Source organism: Haemaphysalis longicornis, unplaced genomic scaffold (assembly GCF_048455015.1).
Source record: "Haemaphysalis longicornis isolate Haplotype H1 unplaced genomic scaffold, Haemaphysalis longicornis Haplotype H1 scaffold_1, whole genome shotgun sequence".
Taxonomy (NCBI): Eukaryota; Metazoa; Arthropoda; class Arachnida; order Ixodida; family Ixodidae; genus Haemaphysalis; species Haemaphysalis longicornis.
Window position 1 is genome coordinate 285499647 of NW_027526203.1, and position 23424 is coordinate 285523070.

General features: G+C 43.8%; 1 protein-coding gene across 1 annotated transcript in view; it reads left to right on the plus strand.

Moving 5' to 3' along the window:
• Leurs-m (Leucyl-tRNA synthetase, mitochondrial) overlaps nt 1-23424 on the plus strand; it is a 43288-nt gene that overhangs the window by 15451 nt on the left and 4413 nt on the right. The window contains exons 10-17 of the mRNA XM_077679210.1: nt 1511-1675; nt 1749-1867; nt 8000-8166; nt 15364-15534; nt 15672-15766; nt 18963-19053; nt 22435-22592; nt 22922-22999. Of these exons, the coding sequence (XP_077535336.1) occupies nt 1511-1675; nt 1749-1867; nt 8000-8166; nt 15364-15534; nt 15672-15766; nt 18963-19053; nt 22435-22592; nt 22922-22999 (1044 nt within the window). The remainder of the gene's footprint in view (nt 1-1510; nt 1676-1748; nt 1868-7999; nt 8167-15363; nt 15535-15671; nt 15767-18962; nt 19054-22434; nt 22593-22921; nt 23000-23424) is intronic.

The following is a 23424-nucleotide window of genomic DNA, read 5'->3' on the forward strand; positions in this document are numbered from 1 at the left end:
TTGGTCTGTATAAAACCATACCCAAATTGGGAAAGTAGTTTGCAATGTTAGATGTATTAAAAAGCATGCTCATAACAAGAGCTCCCAAGCTAAGGTTAGGAAGCGTCGCATAACTGTCCTGTGAAACTGTGTACTGGCTTTTAACGGGATAGTGAAGGCATACATTATTGGTTTATTTGAAGGAACTAGCCTTTCATAACTCACTCAACCCCATTCCTGGCAAGAAGGACATTTTTTTGGCCAAAAAAAAAATTCACTATAGTTTGTATTGTTGACTTCCGCATTTCCGACTACGTACATGTCAACAGTGATGTCATCAGGGGAAAGCCAAAAACAACATAATTGGTATGGTAGCATTTGATTGGTGCAATAAAATGGGGAACAAGAGGCACCACCACTATAGAACACGCATGTTCTGTTGTGGCTGCCAGTTGCACTAACTCACCCTTGTGATGTCATAGTGGGAAAGTGAAAAAGTTGCTGGTGAGTCACCACGCATTCATGTGTATTCCTTATTATCGAGCTGAATTGTTAGAGACTTGTGTTAAATTTGGTGGGATCATTATCCTGATGGGGCACTTTTTTGATTAAGAACTGGTTAGGCTTGTTGGTAATACATGATAAATGTGGACAGTGCAAAACGACAAGAACGAAAAGGCAGAATGAAACAACCCAAGCACTGACTATTGAGCTTATTAGGTGTCACGAGTGGTAAGAAAAAACAAACCAACAAAAGAAAAGCACATAGAAAACCAAGACGCAGCACTCCTTAAATTGGCAAAATATTGCTTAGATAGCGATTTAGAACAACAGAAAAAATTGTGCGAAAATTACAGTTCTTTATTCTGAATGGCCCAAGAGAGGTGCTCTGATGCACTGTTCTCGCAGACTGGCTATTTCTGCAGCTTTTATAATCTCCTGTACCTTCTTCTGGTGTTCTTATTGTAGCAGTTGTGCTCGCATAGCCTATCATTTGAGAATCTGCCTGTCTGGCCTACGTACCGTTTATTGCAGGTCAGGGGGTATTGAGTACGCTGCACCCTCATTGCATTCAACGGTTTTGATGATTTTCCAGGCTAGAGGGAAGTTTCCTTGTACCTTCATTGACGCGTTTGTGCAGTGCCTGTAGTTTATTGGGCGCAGAAAACACCCTGTTTACATTTACAAAGTCGGCACCCGTATTGTTCCAGTCGACCTTTTGTTCTGCACTGTAAACATTTGCTATTTCTTTGACTGAACCGAACTTGTATGTATTTTGCTTCCATGGTTCCTTCAAGTTATTTGTTTTTGTTCATGTGCACATTGGCGACTACGATGTTGGGAGCAACTGAGAGGTTAACTAATGTATCACAAGAGCGTGAAACTGATCAATGACGGTCTTTACAGTTGTTAGGTCAGGCCGCGCCTTTTAGACAGTGAGCTGGGCACCAGCAGGTGGTGCAAATCGATCGTAAGAGAGGGAGCAGTGTGGGACCGCTGCCTAATGTGAACTGCTCTGTTGCCTCCCCAGCTGACGGGCCTGTCTGCCGAGGCGGCTCGGCTGCAGGTGTGCCAGCAGGCGCGGCTGCAGGGCCGGGGCGGCTACCCGTGCAGCAGCCACCTCCGGGACTGGCTCATCTCGAGGCAGCGCTACTGGGGCACGCCCATCCCCATGGTGCACTGCCCCTCCTGCGGGGTGAGCCCTGGCTGACCACACCAGTGCTGCCCGGCTGCTTCCCAGAGCTTAGACGACCACCCTGCCAACGCAGGTGGTGCCCGTGCCGTACGAGGACCTCCCTGTCGAGCTGCCCACCTTGGACAAGATTGCCAAGGAAGGCGTCTCACCACTGTGCTCTGCCCACAGCTGGCTGAACACCACCTGCCCCAGGTAGCGCCTGCATTTCTGAGGAACTGGACAAAGTCCATCCTAAGGGTTCACCCTAGTGTCTTCGAGCCCATGCAGTGGTAGCACTGGAACGTGGTCTGTGAACATCAGAGAAGCCTTAAGAGGGACTCACCTGAACACATTCCTATGGGACTTACCAATTCATGACCCACGGGCTTGAAAAGCATCGTGTACCGATACGAAAGATTTTACGAATTCATAGAAATGCTTCTAACGGCCTAGTTTGCTTCTTTTAGAAATACAGTGTAGACCATTTATAACGTAACCGCTTATAGTGCGGGACCGGATATAATGCAGGTTTTTGTGACCACAGGTTTGCCTCCCCTAGAACTCAGTGCATAAGCATATGGCTTAGAAAGTGGTTGCCTGAAGCCCGATACCATTTATAGTGCGATCTTTTGGCAAGTCCTCTGATCGACCGGTGATCGACCGGTGCAGCTGGGGCATCGCTTTATGGTCACAAAAATAAAAAAAAAACGATAGAATCAGCCATCCCATGCAGCGGCGCGCTCCCTGCTGACGTCACCTTTTAGTTCGTGCGTTCCCTTTGCACTCACATGATGACCACAACTTCCCTTGCTTTTGGCAGACCTCTGAAGATAGCGAGCCCCCGCACACGCCGTAAGTTGTTTCTATTAGAATGTTGGCAGATTAGCAACCCCCCTTTTCTATCCCAGCATCTAAATATAGCCAGCTGGGCCGCGAGCGACGCCGGAGGTTTTCGTACCTATACGTTGTGCTGATAGCAACTGCCGTCGGAATCGCCAATGCAAGGTGGGGTGAAAAAAAAAAAAAATCTGGCTTGTGTTTGTATCGTGCTGTCTCGCCGTCGTAACGCCCCCGCCCACCCCCTGGGTCATCCAGTCTTCTAGATGCTATGAAATGGAGACGTGCTCCCTCATGCTTGCGGTTAGTGAAAGGGTGCAGCAGCATCTGAATGGGAAAAAATGACAAAATAAAGTCTGTGCCTCTGTTTTTGTATGGCGTTCGTTTGAGCGGTGATAAACAAGGAATGACTGAAGTGTAGGTTGCGATGTAATAGACCCTTTTCAGAAAAGTTGGCAACGTAGTAAATACGCGAGCTTTCATGATGACAACACTGAGGGCATTCGCAAACGTCGGCCATGATGAAGAAAACGCAGCTCTATCATAGCGCAGCTGCGCGGCGCTCTCTTAGAGCCACTCGTAGCACGTAGTCACCTCGGCGTTCAGTCTGATCGGGTAGGTTTCTGAGTGTTTGCTTGCTGTTTTGATTTTTTCACCACATGCGGTTACGAGTTCTGCAGGGGTCATGCTGACTCACTGCTGCGTCCCACTCTGCAAACGGCACGGATGCGCTCGTCGCTCAAACGCGGTAAACGCGAGGGGGGGGGGGGGGGCGTAACATATTTGTTAGGCACATATTGCAGTGACATATGTTGAGGATTGAATGCCCTTTCCAACACCAGTTTTTTAAATGTTTGCATACATAAGGGTTGCGAAAGAAAGTGATCTAAGTCCAGATGTCAAAGAATATAAAAAAGTTGTGTATCAAAAACCGCCAATAGTAAGAAAAATTTAAAATACTATACATTGTGTAGGTAAACATTTCAAAAATGCACTCCAGAAAAAGTTGAGTTGCACAGAACAGTTCGTCAGATATGTAAAAAAAACGTTAGCACGCATGGTGCCTGTTCCATGCGGTAAAGCCCAACCTCCATTTCAAAATGCACAATTTTGGAAGTTCTTGAATAAATTTGGCAGTTTGGCATTATTAGAGGCATCAATTATCCCCACAAGATGTAAAAACACCTTGTCATTTATGGCCAGCACAAAATTTGGGACAAGCACGCAATGCAAAGAAATCGAAGAAATCCACTTGGAGTTGGAAAACGAAACTTGGTAGTGGATGCTTGGTGATGTTCGCTGTCAGTTTATCATCACTTATCTGTCAGAACTTTCACTTGCAGTTTATTGTTGTCATCTTCTGACACGCTTTTTGTAGCCTTGTTTGCAGGAATGAAGTGCAATGCACTAGAATCGTGCCTGGCAAGCTTTTGTCGAGGAGCTGCCGCGCAAAAGAGAGTTCAGGTCCAAGAGCCTCGTGCATTGCCGTGCCACCTAACATTTTTAAAAGAAACACTAGCAAACGTATTGGACGCTTTGTCAGAATAGATAGTTCTACTTGAAAGCAACACTATACCTCCAGAAATGCCCACGTACGGACACTAAACAGGCCGGCGAACAGCTGGCAGCATGCAAGGCCTATTTGAAGCACTCTTCTTGTCTGAACTGATATCTGACTACTCAGGGTTATCTTTCGATTTTCAGCTGGAGCTCTTATTGCAGAGCTAAGGCGGCGGTGAAGTGAAATCACAAGCGGCATGCTTTTTTCGAGGAATAAGAGCAGGCGATGAAGGCGCCATGGCAAATTGGCTTGAAGTTGGCTAACTGCATAGTAGCATCAAATATTGCAATAGAACATTGTGCAATAGAAAAAGAAACCGAAACTGCTGGAAACTGGCTGAAAATGCCACATCCACACGTTAGACATGTAGGGGACCTTCAGAAATAAGCTTTGGGGGAATAAAACTACTCAGACTTTGAACCCAAAGTCACTAGTGAATGTCTGGTATCATTTTGAGGTAATTGTCACCGCTTAGCACTGTCAGATCACAAAGCTGACAACATAATTTGATATTTGACTTGTTGGGAACCTTTTGAAACCATAAATATGATGTTAATGCAGCGTATAACGAGCGGCTTGTTTTTTTTTCTCAAACATGGCAACCACACCCCCTTTTGCAACAACTTACGCACTTTAGCTCACAAAAAGGTCCATCGAAAATCACAGTGTCACCAGAGCAGGGAAATTTAAACTGATTCTAAAAGTGCAGTGCTTAGACTAGCCATTGAGGGGCGCTAGGCGCACAAGGATGACTACATGTCGAAATTGGCGATTTAAACTATCGATTATTGGTGACGTTCTGAATAGGTATGGTAACGAAAGAGTTAAAGAGGCCATGAAGCAAATTTACAACCTGGTTTAATTTGGAAGAACTAGTGAGGGTGGTTGCTTGGGCAAGGACATTTCTGCGTTTTGAAAGCGCTTTGTATCACTGTCTCCTTTCTGTAATCCTCGTCGGTAATTCACACTTTCTAGATGCAAAAACGAAAGAACTAGCCCTTGCTAAACCACTCTGCTCCTTTCCAGTCGTGCAGATTTTTTTACCGAAAAAAAAATGCAAAAAATATTCAGAAATGTTTAAATTTATGACTACACATCATTGGCAATGACGCAATGGAGGGAACAGTATGCAATAGAGGGCACATTGCTAGATTAACCCCTGTATTTAAAGAAGGAAATAATGCCCTCACAACTGACTACAGCCTGATATCGCTCACACGCACATGTAGCAAACTGCTGGAATTCATCATTTCTAATTACATGATCAATTTCTTAGATGAGCACAATGTTCTATCGCCATTCCAACACGGCTTTCATAAGGGTCTTTCTGCAACTACCTAACTTATTTTTTGTGTCCATTCTTTCTTCTCTGTCCCTGATAAATCAGGCCAAACCAGTGTTGTATTTCTTGATTTTAGCAAGGCTTTTGAGACTATATCCCACTGCAAATTAATTCATTAACTTAGCCTGATTTGTTTCCCCTCTTCATTGGGTTGCATCGTACCTAAGTGCACACACACAGTTTGTCGACATAAATGGTGTTCGCTTCAATCCTCTCCCAGTTAACTCCAGCATTCCCCAGGGAAACATCCTTGGACCCTTACTTTTCAAAATTTATATTAGTGACATTACAACCTGTGCTAAACAAGGCATTGAAATGCGTTTATTTGCTGCTGATTGTCTCTTATTCCATTCAATTACTCCATAAATGACCACATAATATTGGATCAATCTATCGATGCCATCACTACGTGGTGTGATTGCTGGGCATGATTGTAAACCCTGATAAAACTGTGTCTTTATCACCGTGTCTTTATCACCAACAAGAAACAACCACTCATTTACCTGTACAGTATCAAAGGGACTCCAATCTTAATGACAGCTATAAATATCTCGGCATAACAATCACGAGCAACCTAACGTGGTCTTCCCATATTGAAAAAATTTGTTCATCCATACGAAGGAAATTAGGCTTGCTTAGGCATAAACAAATTTTCTCCCCCTAGCACAAAACTCCTTGCCTATAATACAATAATCTAGGCATTGGAATATGCATCTGGGGTTTGGGATCCACATACTAAGAGCGATATTAATAATCTGAAGAAAATTCAAAGATTAGCTGTTCGTTTTATTTTCAGCTGCTTTTGCCAGTCTGTCTTCCCAACTGAACTGATGAGAAATAACAAAATTCAAATGTTAGAATGTCGAAGAAAAATAGCAGGACTACAATTTATTTTCTACCTGTCTAGCAACTAGGCCTATCGAACGTCCTTGTTTCCCTATCTTCGCATCCGACAAAGCGATATCATTCACCAGCTTCACACCTATATCTGCCCATACTAACAATTTTAAATACTCTTTTCTGCCTCGCACAATAACAAATTGGAACGAACTGCCACACCAAATCTTTGAGTTTGGTAACTGTCTAAAATGTACTGAAAATTATTATGAAGTGTGATTTTGATCTTGTGTCTCACTGTATTGCATATTTGTTTGTTATTCTGCCACGCCTGTGTTGTTACTTTGTGCTGATCTTGTTTATTTGTTTTGTAACACCCCACTCCTGCTTGGGCCATTTTGTGGCCTACAGTATTTTCTAAATAAATAAATAAATAAATAATAGTTATCAGTATGTTAGTGTGATACGATCAAATGGAACTAGAAGTCCCACTACAATCGCACAATGATGTTTTTTGGCAGTGGCTTTGGTCAGCAACCACCAATCATACAAACAAGATTCCATGAGGTCATAAAAGCCCAGCGAGGAAGTGGCTGCTAAGTATGTATGGATAGATAGATAAACCTTGAATTGGACCAGCAGCTGTGTTCAGTTGCTCAGTAACTGCTCAGGGGTGCAGTTACTGAGATACTGTTGCATATGTAATTTCGTCTGCATGACGATGTTGCTTCAAAAACGACTGATAAAAATTTTTGCACCGCATTTGTCCTTTCTTAATTAAGCAATAATTGAAACACATTTTCATTTAGGAGTTGTACCCGGCTCATAAGCAGTGTAGGCATTCTGCTGTAAAGAAACTGAAACACACACTACACAGTTCAAGACGGTAAAACAAAACAAACAAACAAAAAAAATGTTTGCCCTCTTTTCTCTCTTCCACCCAAATTCTTCATTTCATGCTGGCTGTATTCTCACTGAGTCTTCATCTATTTGCCTTGAGCAGGGAATCGTTGTAACCTGCTTTTATTTGTTGTGTACGGTCAATAATGCACATCAACTTATTGGAAGCAGTCCATAAGCACTACACTAACCTAATTGCCCCTCTCAAACATCCCTCTCATGCAAGTACTTTCTCTTCTGCAGCCTGAGGCTCACTGGAGAAGCCGTTCATCTGATCAAATTAACGTATAATAATTCCTCTGCTTCTCTTTTCTGATCCCACCAAACGATTTTAGCACTGTCTCTGGTATGTTTCTTGAAGCTACTTCAGATGATTCAGTGTTTAATCAAGGCAGGATACATTATCACTAGGAGTAAACACTACAATTAGGCACTGCAACGAAAACATGTTGATTGATTGTGGGATTTAACGCGCCGACGCAACGCAGGCGATGAGGCGCGCCGTAGTGGAGGGCTCCGGATTAATTTTGGCCACCTGGGGATCTATCGTGCGCCGAAATCTCATACACACGGGCGTTTTTGCTTTTCGCCTCCATCAGAAAAGCCGCCGCCGCGGCCGGGAATCGAACCCGCGACCTCGTGCTCAGCAGCGCAACGCCTTAGCCACTGAGCCACCGCGGCGGGTATGAAAACATGTTAACCCGGTAACAAGAGAAAGTTGTGCTGTGAACCTCTATGTGTTAGCTCTTTGCCACAAACTTGGAGTTTGCAGAAAAGTAACCTGTTATTCGTTAGGCCTTATTTTTTAGGTAGTTTTTAATACTGCTGCACTCTTTGCTGCCAGTCCTGACTGCTCCTTTTTCTGCAGGTGCAGTGGGCCAGCATCGCGTGAGACGGACACGATGGACACATTTGTCGACAGCTCCTGGTACTACCTGCGCTTTCTTGACCCCCAAAATATGGACAGCATCATTGATCCAGTGTCAGCACGTGACTTGATGCCTGTTGACCTCTACATTGGCGGGCTGGAGCATGGTGAGCAGCCATCTGAATGCACTCGCAAAAAAAATAACGCGCAGCTCGTTTTAGTAGTTCAAGCACTTTATCCCGCTGATGTCGTCAGAGGATTGATTCATTGTTTTTCGAATCTGAGTTGTATTTTCCAAAGCATTTGTATAAACTTCAAAGGAGCTTCGCGGTTCAACAAAAGTGCAGGCATGCTGAAATGCATCCGTGCCACATTGGTGGTGTTCAGGCTTCAGAATCTCCCTGCCCAACCCTGCCCATTCCATGTCCAGGTTGTAATGAGATGGCACACAAACACGCCCGCGCTTTGATATCTCGGGCTACCATGTCTTTTACACTTACACACGGCATCCCCGAAATGTCCCCCTAGACCCTTCTTACATACAGGGGCATAACTCATCATTACCGCCTCTACTGGGTGAACCAACCTCCCCTGCACCCTTCACTTACTCCGCCAGCTGCTCACATGTGGCAGCTCTTACAAACCCACACTTTCCCACACCGCACTCTCCTTGTGCACACCCACCCACACCAATTCGCCTCCCCTCGCTACCCCTCGTGTGGCGTGCTAGACGCTCTTCCACTCCCTCTGTGAGTGTCCTTACGACTCCTTCCCACCTTTGCCCTCCTCCTCTCACTGGGAGCAAGCTCTGGGGAGCTGTTACCCGGCAACCTAAGAAACCGTCACGGCCCAAGCCTTGAACGTCGCGGGGGCCCCTTGGGCCTCCACCAACCCCACTACCCTGAATCCAATGTTAAATAAAGTGGCACTACTACTACTACTACACTTGGTCTCCAAACTCCCGTCTTAATATTCATATCATGTGAAAAGGTTTACTGTGGATTAGTTTATTGAAGGCGCCAGTGGCGTAGCCAGAAATAGTTTTCAGGGGGTGTTATGCACCACTGGTTAAAGAAAAAAAGAAAGAGATTCTGTGCCCTAACAAAATTTTAGTCACTTTGCGACTTTATTGTAAACCGACAGCCTTCTTATTTTTGTTTTTACGATATAGCATATCGATTCGGTGTGTAAATGGCAAAGAAAAAAGTGTGAAAGGAAGGGGGAGGGAGGGATGTGGCGCTCAGAAAATTTCGGGGGGTGCTCTGACACCGAAACACCCCCCATGGCTACACCCCTGGAAGGTGCCCACTGGTGGTGTCACTAATGGTTGAAGAGATGTTACTTTTATAAATGAAGACACCGTCATCTTCATCTTGTATTCACGCATGCGTGATATAGTCAAATTTCTATGTAATGAATTTCAATGTAATGAAACACCCGATGTAACAAACCAGGTAATTTTGTTTTATTTCATGGACAATTACGCACAAATTTTTTGTTGTCGGAGTAGATTTTGGAAGACGCCAGCGCCACAACAAGGTCTCGATAAAACGTGAACAGCGACAAGGGCGTCCAATGCCACGGATGCAGTAAGCCACATAGTCCGTGAGCGAGCTCCTTGCCTACAAACTGCATATGGTGCCACTGCCGCATGCTTCCGCTTTGTCCTTCGTCCATGTTCACTCGTGCTAGTTGGGTTCCATCGTTCTAGCAAGTGCGCGGCAAAGCATTTGTGGGACACTATGAGCCTTGCGCGCGTTTTTTGCACGCCTGCATCCGCAATTGTGCGCCGGCAGCGGCTTTTGCCTCGGCCAGAAAACGACTTGCGCCACGCGCATGGAGCAAGAATAAGATAGGAGGTGAAACGAGGCTTCCTAGCGCGGCCAGATAATGTCACAAGTGCTCGTCAGACGTTAAGCTAGCGGCATCTGCCGCTAGCAAAGAGACTGCGCGGCACTGCTATCGTCATTGCACTGCGCAGCCACGGAATGAATTGCGGCTGCTATCATTTCGTCCATCAGGTGCCACTACCCTCTCCTTTGCCGTCGCAGTTACGATGCTTGGCAGTCCACCTTGGTTTCCATTGTGACATTGTCGGGTCACTCGCCCACGCTTGCCGCAATGGGCCGTTTCGCCTCCTATATATTCTTGCTCCGTGGCCATGCGTGACAGTGGCAGGAGCCTGAGGGAGGCGTGCACCTTAGGGCAGGAGCTGTGAGGCACTCAGGGATGCCCATGGAGATGCGGGCCAGCCCCGCCAGAGATGGGCTGACCACCATGGAGGATATTTGATGGGCGCTTTCCTAAGCGGCGCGTATGACGCTTTACAGTTTTCGCCCACATTACCAGCTTTTCTCCCGCATGAACAACTTCATTTGCCCCTCTTGTCGCATTTCAGCGACAAGAGAGTTAGAAGTGGTCGCTGGAGCTACGTGCACCATGCCGGTGGTCTCCGCGGCTGCGTCAATGCGCCTGTGGCTTGTGCGGCGCATTTGTGCGTGCAGGAAATGCTCTATGTGGTTCACGCTGATGCCTACATAGACTCGATGGCGCGTTGCCTTTTTTTTTAAGGAAAGAATTCCATTTTGGCAATAATAAGTAGTTTTAGCTACCTGTTTCGCTTCACGGCTTCCGCATCGTGTGGGTGGTATCCACGGCGGCGTCAGTGCGCCAGCCGTGTATGCGCGCCACGTTTTCGCTTGCAGGAACTGCTTCACACAGTTAACATGTCATTTTTGCCACGAATTTTTATGTAGCGAAATTTCAATGTAACGAAGTAAATGACGAACTTTACCAACTTCGTTATATCGAGGTTTGACTGTATGTACACATACCATAATAAAAAAAAATTGGCGCAGCTTGCACTAGTGGTGCAAGGCTGGAGAAACAGCACGGCTGGGGGTCAACCTAGTTTCATGTGGTTTCACTAAATTTTGCTAGGCTTTGCTAAGTTTTGTTAAGTTGTGCGATGTTCTTGGTAGGCTAGGCTAAGTGTTGAGGGGTGAGGACAAGTTTAGCCGGATTTTACAAGATATTCTCGAGCAGTGACACGGCAACGTTCGCACTGTGCTTGTTCTTCCTCGGGAGCTGTATACTACTTAGGCCAGCCCATGTTTTGCAGAAGTCTAAATGATGTGCTCAGGTGCAAAGTCACGAGGCGCTGAGTGTCATCAAGTCACCAACACACCTTCTTTTGTGCCGTGCGTCCGAATCGTGTTGAGCCCGGCTGTGGGCCTAGCTCTCGGTGCTGCTGGAAGCTAGGCCCAGCTAGAGTTGAACCCTGCTCGGAGGCTAGGCCGGGCGGCTAGCACGTGCCCTTCGCTGCTACCTGACGTGCTGCTTTTGCGCTCTCCCTCCTTGCAGCAAAGGTCATGCCGGGCGGCACGTGACGGAAAAGTTTTTTTTTGCAAACGCCAACGGACCAAGCTCAAGCTTAAACAGCTGCTGTTGAAATTATGTCATTGCTTGTGAGCCTTTGGTTTTTCTTTTATTGCCTTCTGCAGGGCTAGTAGGGGGTACTTCTTCTGTTGCCATGAATGATCACCACCGAGGGCTGTTCACAGTCATCCGCAGGAAAAGCATGATGCTGTTCCAAAAATGCAATGTGGGCATTAGTATAGAACGGAGAGATATGAGGACTGTGAGAGACAAAAAACAGGCCCTTAGCATAATAGATACCAAGTGTAATAGTAAGAGCACATACAATAGAGAACATAACAGTGTAAGAGCATAATAGAGAATAAAAGCTTATATAAGTGCTAAAATTGTTGTACAAGCCGCATTGCAATTTGTGTTCTGAAAACAAGTTGGCCTGTATTGGGGATTAGGCTGTCGTAAACTCAAATACAGTATAGTCCACTTATAATAGCGAACCCAGTTTTAACGAAATCTCGGCTATAAAGAACGAATATTTGTTTCCCATTACCATTTGTACACAAATTATATGTTCAGATATAGTGAAGAATGGATATAATGAACTGATTTCTGTTTCCCGATGTGTTTTTTATAAGCGGGCTGGACTGTATACACAAACAATTCCCAAAGTGTGAAGACTGGCAGGGGCGCATCCAGGTTTTTTCCTGATGGTGGGTCAGCCTCTATCAGTGATGATGATGGTGGTGTGGAGCAGGAGGAGAATAGAAACGTTTTTTACTCACCGAAACTCACCGTTCCCGCTCACGATAAACCCGCCTATTATGGGGCTAGTGCAGCGGACATAGCAAAGCCAGTTATTGGTGTCTACGAACTTAAAGAAAAAGTATGTTGTCCAACACATCATGTGCTTTGGCAGCTGTGCTTGATAATATATCAGTATGGTGCAGGGAAGGATACGGGTGCTCTTTGTGGGGTAGGGGGGGCAGCTTGTGGGACGTCTCATACAGTCATGCCTGTAACCCTGAATCGACGCGCATACTTTCAGAGGCAAGACGCTGATCGGCGATATTTATGGGTCACTTAGAAAGATGTTTCTGAGATAGTATTTTTTTATTTGAGATAGTATTTTTGTATTTCGGTAGCTTAGCCTACGTACTCTAAGGATGCGGAGAGTACAAAAAATACGGCCATGCGCAGCCTATCTTACCATTAAAAACGTTGCCAAAAGTGCAAACACGACTATTCTTTTGAAGTGCTAAAAGAAAAAGTCTGTCGCTAACTCCAATCTCGTATTAATAACGAAATAGGCTAGGCACAGCAATATTTCTTTTTATTTTTGGAATGCTTAGGTCATGCAGATTAAATCCGTAGATAGGTGGTTTTACAAAGCTCCTCAGTGTTCCTATAGGTTGTGCTTAATCACAAGAAGCAGTAGGCAACATACACACACACACATTTATATATGCAGTAATCATTGTTAACTCGAAGTCGTAAAATCCACTGAAAATTTCGAGTTAAGCGAAATGCCGAAAATTTGTGGCCAGGTCACTGAAGTGAGAGCTAATGCTGGTAACAAAAGCTCCACTGCACAGGGGAGCTTTCGTAATAAAGGCAAAGTAATTCGTAGGAAAAACAAATTTTTGTTATTGCGGAAGAAAGAACTGCCTGATCCTCACCTGTTTCGCGTTTGCGTCTGGCCAGTCCCAGAAAAGAGTTCTCGAACTGCTCAATGCATCATTTATTGTTGATCACCACCGCTACATTCTATCCTGTCGCGAAGCACGCGCAGCATTTCTCTTGTTTCTTCCGTTGTAGGCCTTTCTCAGGGCTCCTCTTCGTCCTCAATATCAGCTGCATCATCCACAGCTCTCTCTACGATGTAGGCGTCGGGCAGCATTCCGGAAATGGGAACATCGACCTCGTACAGCGTAAATTTGCCGTTCACAACCGCGTTCGGCCCGTAGTGGGAGCTAAGCATTACAAGGCTTTGCCTTGTGTCCTCTCTGTCAACATTTCCAGGTATCTGCGGTCCTACGAAAAAACATTTCGAGATAAAGGGGGGGAAACACGTGGCGCCTATGGGAGGTACATGCACGGCGGAAAAAAGTTTCGACTTAACCAATATTTCGAGATATCCGAGTTCAAGTTAACGAGGGGTTACTGTAATAACAAAAGTTCATTGTGATTTCACTCTTGAAATGTGGCACTCACACAATGCTCAAAAGTTCACAAATCACAAACCATTACTACAATTCAATACTGGACAGTGGAGGTCCACGCAGTAACTTTATTGTTATCAAAAATCTGTACTGTACGACATTTTAACAAAACTGCCATAATGATTAAGGTGATTTATTACACACACATGAAACGTGGACACACAACTTGCAAGCAAAGGCATGCCTGGATGCATTCAATGAGAACGCAGCCAGAAGACTTTAGCAGTCCTTAAAACCTTCCCGCCGCATCGGCCGAGGAGCAAGGCACTCGCTGCACAACAAGGCACTCACGAGCACCCCTGCACCTAGGACCGTGTAGCGCCCTGCATTCGCACAAAAATTCCTAATTGGCTACAGCAATTCGTTATATTAGAGTCAATAGAAATAATTGTACAGACAAAATATTGAGAAGTGAAAAAATAAAAATAGAAAAAAATTGGAAATTTTACAAAAATGTACAGATGACATTAAAAATATGCATTTTGTACATCTCCTCCCAAAAACGAAGCCTGAATATCGATAGGAATGTCAATACGCTCAGAAAAGGACACTGCGAATACGAATAAAAAAAACACCGAAAATGAGCCAACAGTTATGCTTGCATTTCCATACAAATGCATAATGCTGGAAGCAACACATTTAATCGTTATAATGGTGTAAATAACTGTACAGACAAAATTTCATAAAACCAAAAAACAAGAAATGGAAAAAAATCAGCTAGACTTTTTCTACAACTGGAGGGGTCATCTTCTTGGGGGTATAAATTCAAAAAAATTAAGGGAAGGTCAGAACATCTGGACCCCCCCTCTGAATCTGCCAGTGAAGACTGGTATTGTCACCTTATGCATTTTCCTGCATTACAATTTGCGACATAATGAATTGTGAATTATGAAGCGCAATTGTCAGAGCTTGTATAAGTGTGTTTTGCGGGGAAAAAAAGATCAGTAAGGTACGGACATGTAAATGTATGTGAGAACTTGCACTAAGCACGTGTTGAAGAGACTCAAACTTTAGCTAGTAAAAGTCAATTTCTGCTGCAGATATTATGTGAAAGAAAGAAAGAAAGAAATAAACTGCATGATTACACACATATCTACAAAATAGTATATCTATGGCACCGCTAGTAGCTAAACAGTAAAGGTGTATGAGTATCTGAAACTTCGAATGTTGTTTTGCCCATCTTATTTTAACCTTTCATTTATAATTTTAAACCATTTTTCTCAATGAGTACTTAGTACATGAAGACACAGGTGTGTGAAGTCCTGACCAGCCAAATCAATTTCTTCCCACAGCAGTGTTTAGAAGCCCTGTACACATCAAAGCAAAGATATTTACCTAATTGGATTTGCGAAATGTTCAATTCGATTCGGTGTCAGTTTTTATCACTTGTGTTCAATTCTCAGTCATCAAATTTATTTGCACACCTCTACTAAATTTGCAAGCCGAGGCAGTGACTCAGACTCAACCCCATTCGGTAATTCTGAGAAGTTGTCTAAGCAGGAATGTGAGAGGTGGCTCGTTTGACATGATGCTTCATCACCACTCAGTGCAGTATCCAGCTGTGACTAACATTTTCTTGAATTTTGTTCTCTCATTTTTATATCGCATTTTGTGGCATTCCCTTCACTTCCAAATTTACTGTGCCAAGAGTGGCAATATCTTTTACATTTGTTCAAACGTTGTGTTATCTTGATTAGCTCCAGTGAGAATATTAGCATAATTTTTTCCTCGGAACTGTTTCTATTATTTCTTGTGGCTTTTGTTGTGCAGCGGTGATGCACCTGTATTACGCCCGTTTTGTGAACCACTTCTGCCATAGTCTGGGCCTGACTGATACCAAGGAGCCTTTTATGAGGATGCTTGTCCATGGAATGGTGGCAAATGAAACGTTCAAACTACGAAATTCTGGCCGATATCTGCCTCGTGACGCAGTCATTCAGAGTGAGTTCTCTTTTATGCTTCCTAAATTCAGCCGTCGGATTTAAAGATGCAAGGCTTTCTTTTTTGTCATGGAACATCAGTGCTTGTCTTAATCTGCGTGCACCTTGTGTTTGCATTGCATGGCGTCAACCTAAAAGAGGGGTCCAAGCTGTTCCACAAGGACACCGGTGAGCCAGTTGTTGTTGATTGGGAGAAGATGAGCAAGTCGAAGCACAATGGCATTAGGCCCGAGGTGAGACATCTAGTAATAAAATATTGAGTGCGATAACAATTCTAGTCCATTTACAAATCTCTGTTTTGCAAGTTCTTATTTTTGGTGTAAAGCAAAATGCATTCATCATACATATTTCAGTGGAAGTTCTACATTTCAGAGTGTACTTATGTTCAAAATTATGGCACCTGTAATAATGGGCTGTCACAGTGGCATGACCTTCGGGCATAAATTAACCTGTGAATTGATGAGGGAACTCATTGAAATTGGTTCATTAAATTCCACTCGATATTTTTTGGTCACAAAGTGCAGTTGTAAGCATGAAAGCCAGTGACTCGTGCGAATCAGGGCCATTTTTTATGGCAAAGCTGTTTACGTCTAGCCCCTATGTGCATCCCTTGATTTCTTTTAAAGGGGGGGTACCTGAGCTGAGTCTGTGAACAGAAATCCAGGTAGTGAGAGAGGGCGCGGCACGGCAGCAGCTGAAGCGCAAGAGGGGTGGCGGGAGTGCGGTGCCAGTGTTCAGCGCTGCATTGTAGCCGCGGAGAGGGCAAGAGGAAAAAATGCAGCGTAGGGTGAGTGAGTGTGGCATCGTAGTTGCTTCTGCCGCCAATCACGGGGCCACTACTGGCCACCATGACACAGCGTTTTCGTGCACCTCTATTGACTGCACCCCGTCAATTTTGTTTTGTTTCCAGAATGTGGGCAATGCAATGAAACTGAAACAGCTTTGCTGGGTAATACTCCACCGTATGAATGGTTCAGTCCACCAATTTATTTCTCTACCTTTCATGAACAATCTGTGAAGAGACTTCATTTGCGCGACTTTAGCTTCTGCCATCCGTAATTCGTATTCAAAACCAACAGACTACCCAGAGGCAAACTCACTTATCTGATCTGCCACATTAGTAGGCATGGGCAGAGCTTGCAAATATGAGGCGAAGCGAGCGATTGGGGTTGTATTGTGAATATTTGTGTTTTGAATTTATATTAATATATTAATAATGCCTGCGTGAATGTTTGAAACTTTCAATTTTTTTCTTTCCCATACATATGTGAGAAAGTTTGGCTTTTCTTTCCACCCTTACCGCAGACACTCAAGCCTAACATAATTGAGGGAAGGTACCCCCACTCACACTAACTGCCTTCCTGAACACTGCTGCGTCTAAGATGGTTTTTCTAGCACAGGATATGCTTTCTATCTAGCAGGGGTGGCTTCGACAATGCAATGAAAGTTAGTGTACACCGCTTATATCTTGTGTTCTGGGAGCTTCAAAAATTCTCACTACATGCACAAACCAGGGCTTTACAACCTACATTTCTAGCATTCTTGTATTTACTGTCACTGAAACGCACCTTGGTTATGTAGTACGTACATGGACTGTTTAATTCGTTTTAATTTTTTTTCACATCAGCTGCTGCTGCATGATCTTTCCAAGTCAAAAACGTGGTTGTGACTTGAGTGGTTTCTTTTTCTTTCTTTTCTGTTTTTTTTTCTTTTCCTTTCGTAGGAGAGCTTTTGCCTTTTCATGGCATGTGGTAGAACAGATTTCATAGTGGCAGAAGCCTGGCCAATACCAACAGTGCAATATGATACGTTACCTCATTCGCTTGAGATAGGAAAGGGAGCCTCTTGTTGCACAACGTTTTGGTAGGGACAACTCGCAGCACGGCGGCTCGCTGTTGCTAGAGGTTTGCCAAGGGGCAGAGCGGTTGTGGTTATCCTGTGACTTCAAACTTATGCGATAGAAAGGGTGCCCTTGTTTTATTTTTTGTTTTTGCGGCCAAGTTACTGGGAGAAAGAAACATGCACCACGTCACGTGCCAGAGTCTTTTTCTTTGTTTTTTGTTTGTTTTTGCAATCCCAATGTGTCGCATAAGCTGCTGCAGCTGTACAATGAGGCCCCCTGAGAAACTGCACTGCAACTGGCATTGTGCTTTGGGCAACCACGTTTCAGGTGGTATGCCTGTAGATTGAGGCTATGGGAAGCAAACCGGTGGCCACAAAAACCCGTATTATATTCGGGTCCACACTGCAAGTGGTTATGTTATAAATGAATGAAATAGTACTTTGATCCGTAGAGATCAGTTGATCACACTGGTGGTAAAAAGCTATATTTCGAGCATTCAGACTTTAAAGGGACAGACAACCGATTTTTGTCGAGTATATATTCTCTATCCCAAATGAAAGGGCATCACTTAAAACACCTTATTAACGAGAAGCGGTTTTGCTGATAATGCCCCAGAACTTTTTAAATCGAAATTTTTAGATCTACGAGCCGTATGTGTTCTCCCAAAAATATTGCTGGCAACCATGACATACAGTAGCGCGGCAACATACTTTTGTCTGTATGCGAAATGAAAAGCGATATTTAAAAACTTGTCCCCAGCTAAAAAAATTGTGAATCGCAGGCTTTGTTATTCCTTTATGTTTTTTAATTCACCAGTCTTTGCACCGTGGCAAGGAACCATTTTGAATGCCCATTTCAAACACCAAAGTTTAATGAGATGTAAAATTAGTTCTAAGCAGTGCATCAAAAAAAAACACTTCTCTTATTGCATTAACCAGGGTTTATAGTATCGGAAAATATAAAGTTTACAGTTTTACGACTAACACTGTTTTGTCCTCCAAAAATGACTAATTATCCATAATTAACTCGGCTACTAATAGGCTGACTCAAAAAAATAATGGCATATTTGAAATCAATGGGGAAAAAAAAACTGCAAGACTGACAAGTTTCACAGAGTTTACATAAACATTAAAAGAATTTGTTTTAAGAGCCATGCTCCCCCTTAAATGCACTTTCATCTTCTGAGTAAGAAAGTTTTTTCTGCATTAGTGCGAAAAGCTTAGTCTAAAGCAGTAATAGTTGTTGGGCTAACAAGATGATTTTTCAGGTATGCCTATATCACTGTCTTGTCCCTTATTGAAGCACACTGTGCATGTTTTTCTTACCTGCTTCATACTGGAAGACAATGTCCGGCGTGTCCAGTCACTTTATTGTCCCAGTTCTATGAGAAAAAGCTTGCCCACCCTTAGAAAGCTAGGCTTCAGCCTTCTAGAAGTGCTTACTCCTAAACATTAGGAGTAGACCTGTTAAACTTAAAAAGTGCTTCCGTTGGTCAGAGACAACAAAGCTCTGCAAAATGTGAGTCTCTCCTGATGATAATCACCCGTGTGATCTGGTTTTATTTTTTCTTTTTTTCTCCAATACAGGATGTAGTCTCCGAACATGGCATAGACACAACTCGCCTGTTCATTCTCTGTGCTTACTCTCCTACGTCACGCTACAAGTGGCCTAGTCCTGGTAAGTTTGTTCTCTGACTCCATTTTTGTGATTTCTTGTTGTGCTAATGCATTGCAGTCTCTCCTCATCTCCCTCCTCCTCCTCTCCCCTCCACCCCAATTTTTTTTTTATGTAGCCTTGCGGTGTCTGTCTTCCACTCGGTTACTAGGAGGCATTGTACAAGAAATTACATGTATTTGTTGAGGTATTATAGGCGACGAGCTTTCCTCTGGTTAGCCTGATGAGTGAAGTGCCAGCATCTGGATCCAGCGCATGCAGACACAGAGCCCCATTGCAAGACTGCCTCAAACCAAGCCCATCTCTTCGTTGCAAGTTTGCAATGCGAGATAGGCTGAAACAGGAAAGTGCAAGATGGCGAGGGTGGGTCAGGAAGAAAGCGGAGGCATTATCTTATACTTCAGCGCTCACAGACCACTTATCTGCAGGGCCCAGTAGGAGAAACAGAATACCGCAGTGGCTGCTTAATATGTAAATGCCTTTGATCAATTTCATTCCTTTCTTGCACCGTTCACAGCTTTACTGGTGTTAAAGGAATGGTGAAGAGAATTGTAAACATATTCTGCTTGCTTTGTCAGGTTTAAGTCTAGGAAGTATAGACTGTGTTCTAAAGTTTTTTCGCCCATTTTACGTGTATCTTTTGACAAAAAATTTATGTTCAAGGTTTCTGTTATCCTTGCACTATTTTATTAATAAACTTGTGAACGTCAGACCTGGCACCTCCCTTGTAAGTTGGCAGGACAGAAGCAGTTTTGATCTGTATAAGCTGTATGTGAACAAAAATGCATCGATAAAAGGCTTGAAAAGGAGAGGTTCAAGGATTTGAAGCCTGAAATAGCATCAAACCATGTTGCAGACCAGTGTTGATGTCAGTGAGTAATTTGTGAGGTGGTTGCCATTGAAGACTGGCAGTTTTTCATCTTGTACACTTAAAAAATAAACTGAGGCTCTATACTCCCAGTAAATGGCCAAATAAATGATTCCTTGAGTAGAACTACACAATACAACCACTGCTAAGCAATCAACAAATTTTGTTTGGTGTGCCTTTAAGATGTTGCCTTGTTAGCTTTGTGGGCGCTTTCGCAACGTGTTGTGCAGAAGAGCAGATGGGTGGCCAATTTTTTTTACTGTTACCCTTCAAAGGATTGTGTGAAGGAATTAATTTTGTGGCAAGCGTGTATGAAGTCTTGCAGTCTACAGAAGGGCATTTGCTCGATATGTGAAGAGTGGAGGGGCAATGCATACTAAGGACAGTCAAGGGGAGTGCTACCAAGTGCGTACTAGGCAAATATTAAATTTAAGCAGACAGTAGAGGAAATTGCACATTTTTATATTTTGGTAAGCAAAAGGAATATTAAGTTAGCTTCCTCAATCAGTTTAAAAAAAGTTGAGTCCCAAATACCACGAATCCGAGATGAAAAGGGGTGTGTGAACTACTCCCCCTCTCATTTCTCCGATGTCACTAATGGTGCAGAAGTGTTCTTTTAAATGATACTCGACGCGGTGGCTCAGTGGCTAGAGCGTTGTGCTGCTGAGCATCAGGACGCGGGTTCGATTCCAGGCCACGGTGGCTGCTTTTCTGATGAAGGCGAAAAGCAAAAACGCCCGTGTGTACGAGATTTCGGCACACGTTAAAAATCCCCAAGTGGTGAAAATTAATCCGGAGCCCTCCACTACGGCGCGCCTTACTGCCTGCGTTGCGTCAGCGCATTTCATCCTACAATCAAATCAATCATATTTTAAAGGAAGCTAGTTATGGCTCAGCAGCATGTTTTATCAATTTGTTTGCATTCAGGCAGGCATGTACACTGCACTTCACTGGATGTGCTTGATGTCACGTGGGTCTGACTGGTGGGACATGAAGCTGACTCCTTTTCTTTACAATTTCTCACTTTTTTCTTTAATTTACCTGTTGTCTGTGCATATTTTGCCATGCGTTATGTAAAGCCTTTTTAATGATGTACTCTCTGTTTCTGTCCAACTTAAAGGGGCCATGCAGACAAAATACAAGTTTGTTTTCAAAAGATTTCGTGTTTTATAGTGCCCCAGTGCTTGTCCGGCAACAAACAATGCTGTATTTACAGAGAAATTAATCAGTTTACGTTAAAAATTTTATTCTCCCACCAAATCTTGTGTTTTCGTGACATCTGCCATGATGTCATGAGGGCGGGTATTCAAACGAACTTCCAGTGCGTAATTAGGCTCTGCGGCCTTGCTTACCGTCAGTCCTCCCAGATGGTGCTACCACAGTCAGCCGCAGGCCGTTGTCCGCCATTGCTTTGTTTTTGACCGTATTTGCTCCTGGCTTGTCTTTGTTACCGTGGAAAGTAATCGTTCCGTGAAACATGGGGTATGCTCGACAAACAGGGTCATGTAAGACAACGTCGCTTACGCCAAATGGTCCAGTGTCGTGTGAGACAACTCCAAAGCGGTGGGCTGCTGTGCAGCTAAAAAAAGCATAGTGCACCCAGTACCAACAGCAGTGTGCATCGGTAATTCTATGTTTATGTGTATTTTTGTCACTATCAATGTTTAGCCCACCATTCTTACTACTGTAAGATGAATATGCATTGCATTTAAGCGAAAATAGCTCCTTCAGCAAGCTATAAGCCCTGCCTAATTTTCGTTTGCTTTTGCCGGCCTCAGTCGGCAACAGCAAACGAAAGCATGTCATATGCCCATGTCATATGCATGTCATGTCATATGCCCTTGTCATATGCCCATGTCAAAAGCATGTCATATGCCCAGCTGTGTTTTCGCACAGCTGGGCATATGACATCATAGGTTCTGTTGCGGTTAGTGAGCTGGTGGGTCACATGACCATTCCCTTTTTTCCTAACTATATAACTTATTTGAGCGAAGTGTGCATTAAAAGTGGTGTCAGTATGATTCGAATGAGGCAATCTTTCGAATAAACCAAACTTGTGTTTTGTTTGCATGGCCCCTTTAATTACAAAAACAAACTCCTACAAGCTATATTGTTTTGTAAAAATTTGTTTCTGCTTGGAAACAAAGACAAAACATATGCGCTGCAAGCTGGCCTTTTATTGAATGAAATGGTGAAATCCACAGTGAAGAGAACTGTACCTAGCACTAGGCTACTTTTGACAAATTCTGTCCGAGCTCAAGTCGTGTATTCCTGAAAGCGGTAAGTTAGTTCAAAGCATTGTATGGTTTCAAATGCGAACAGGGCATCTCTGAATAAGGAAATTTCTGTGTTTAAGCCTGCGCATTATGCAGGTGGCAGTCAGAGGAGTTTACCTCTCCACTCCAAGTTATTCAAGGCGTGTGGTTTACAGTGGTAAAGTGTACTAGTAGTATAGTTAGTTTTTAACAGCGTGAGAGCACTGCTTCCTGTTTGAGCATGACAGTACCTTACTGCAGCATTTCGTGGCATCGTCAGCTGGCAGGAGCGGCTCTGGCTGACTGTGCACGATTTCCGGAATAGTGTTGGTCGGCCCTTGGAAGCAGCGCAGTCAATGCCAGAATTCGCAGACCGGGAGGCCTACTACTACCAGGGCAGGAATGAACACGTGAAAAATGTAATCACTTCCCTTTCTCTCACTGTTTCTCTCTCTGTGCAAAAATGTTTCCATGTTTTGCACCAAATGATGAGGCACTTTAAAGCCAATGCGTGGTGCAGAATCCAGGCTCTTACGTCCGTTTAGGCTGAAGGTTGTTCACATGGGTTTACGGCAGGATGTTTTCGCTCCCTCTTCTCACCAACACTGGAAATAGCTGTAATGTGCTGAAACCATAAGCTGATGACTTTGTTATTGCTCGGCAACTCTGTGTGGAACTGTTTTAATGCGGGATGGCTATTTTTATGGTCAGAGAAGTGCTAAATGCCTTGTGCACTGTTCTTACCCAGGTGACCTTCAAATACAATGTCACACGGCAACTTAACTTAGTCATCAAAGATCTTCAGATATTTACCAAGCATTTGCGGGTAAGTGTTCCATTTTGAGCATTGCTTTAAATTTAGCGTTAATTAATAGAGGTGCAGTGTCAGTTTTTCAATATAGGTTTGTGGTTATCATTTGTTTTGGTTTGAATAAAAACTTAAAAATCCTAAGCAAATCACTTTATAGGCAAGTTGCTTTATACCTGTGCTGCACAGTCATTTCAAAACCTTCTGAAGGCCTTCAAACCAATCGTCTATCGAGTAGCGCATTGGCTATCTGTTTGGCACACTTTTAGGTAAGTGTTTAACTGCCAATTAAATGTTTAGCAGAGGCATTAGTCTTCTCATTACCATGTCTTAGCCCTTTGCATTCTGGAACTTTTACCCACTTTCTGGCCGTTTAGGTCCACAACCATTTGGCAGTTTCTGTCGCCGCAAAGAAAAACTCAAACTGTGCAAGAAAAACTCAC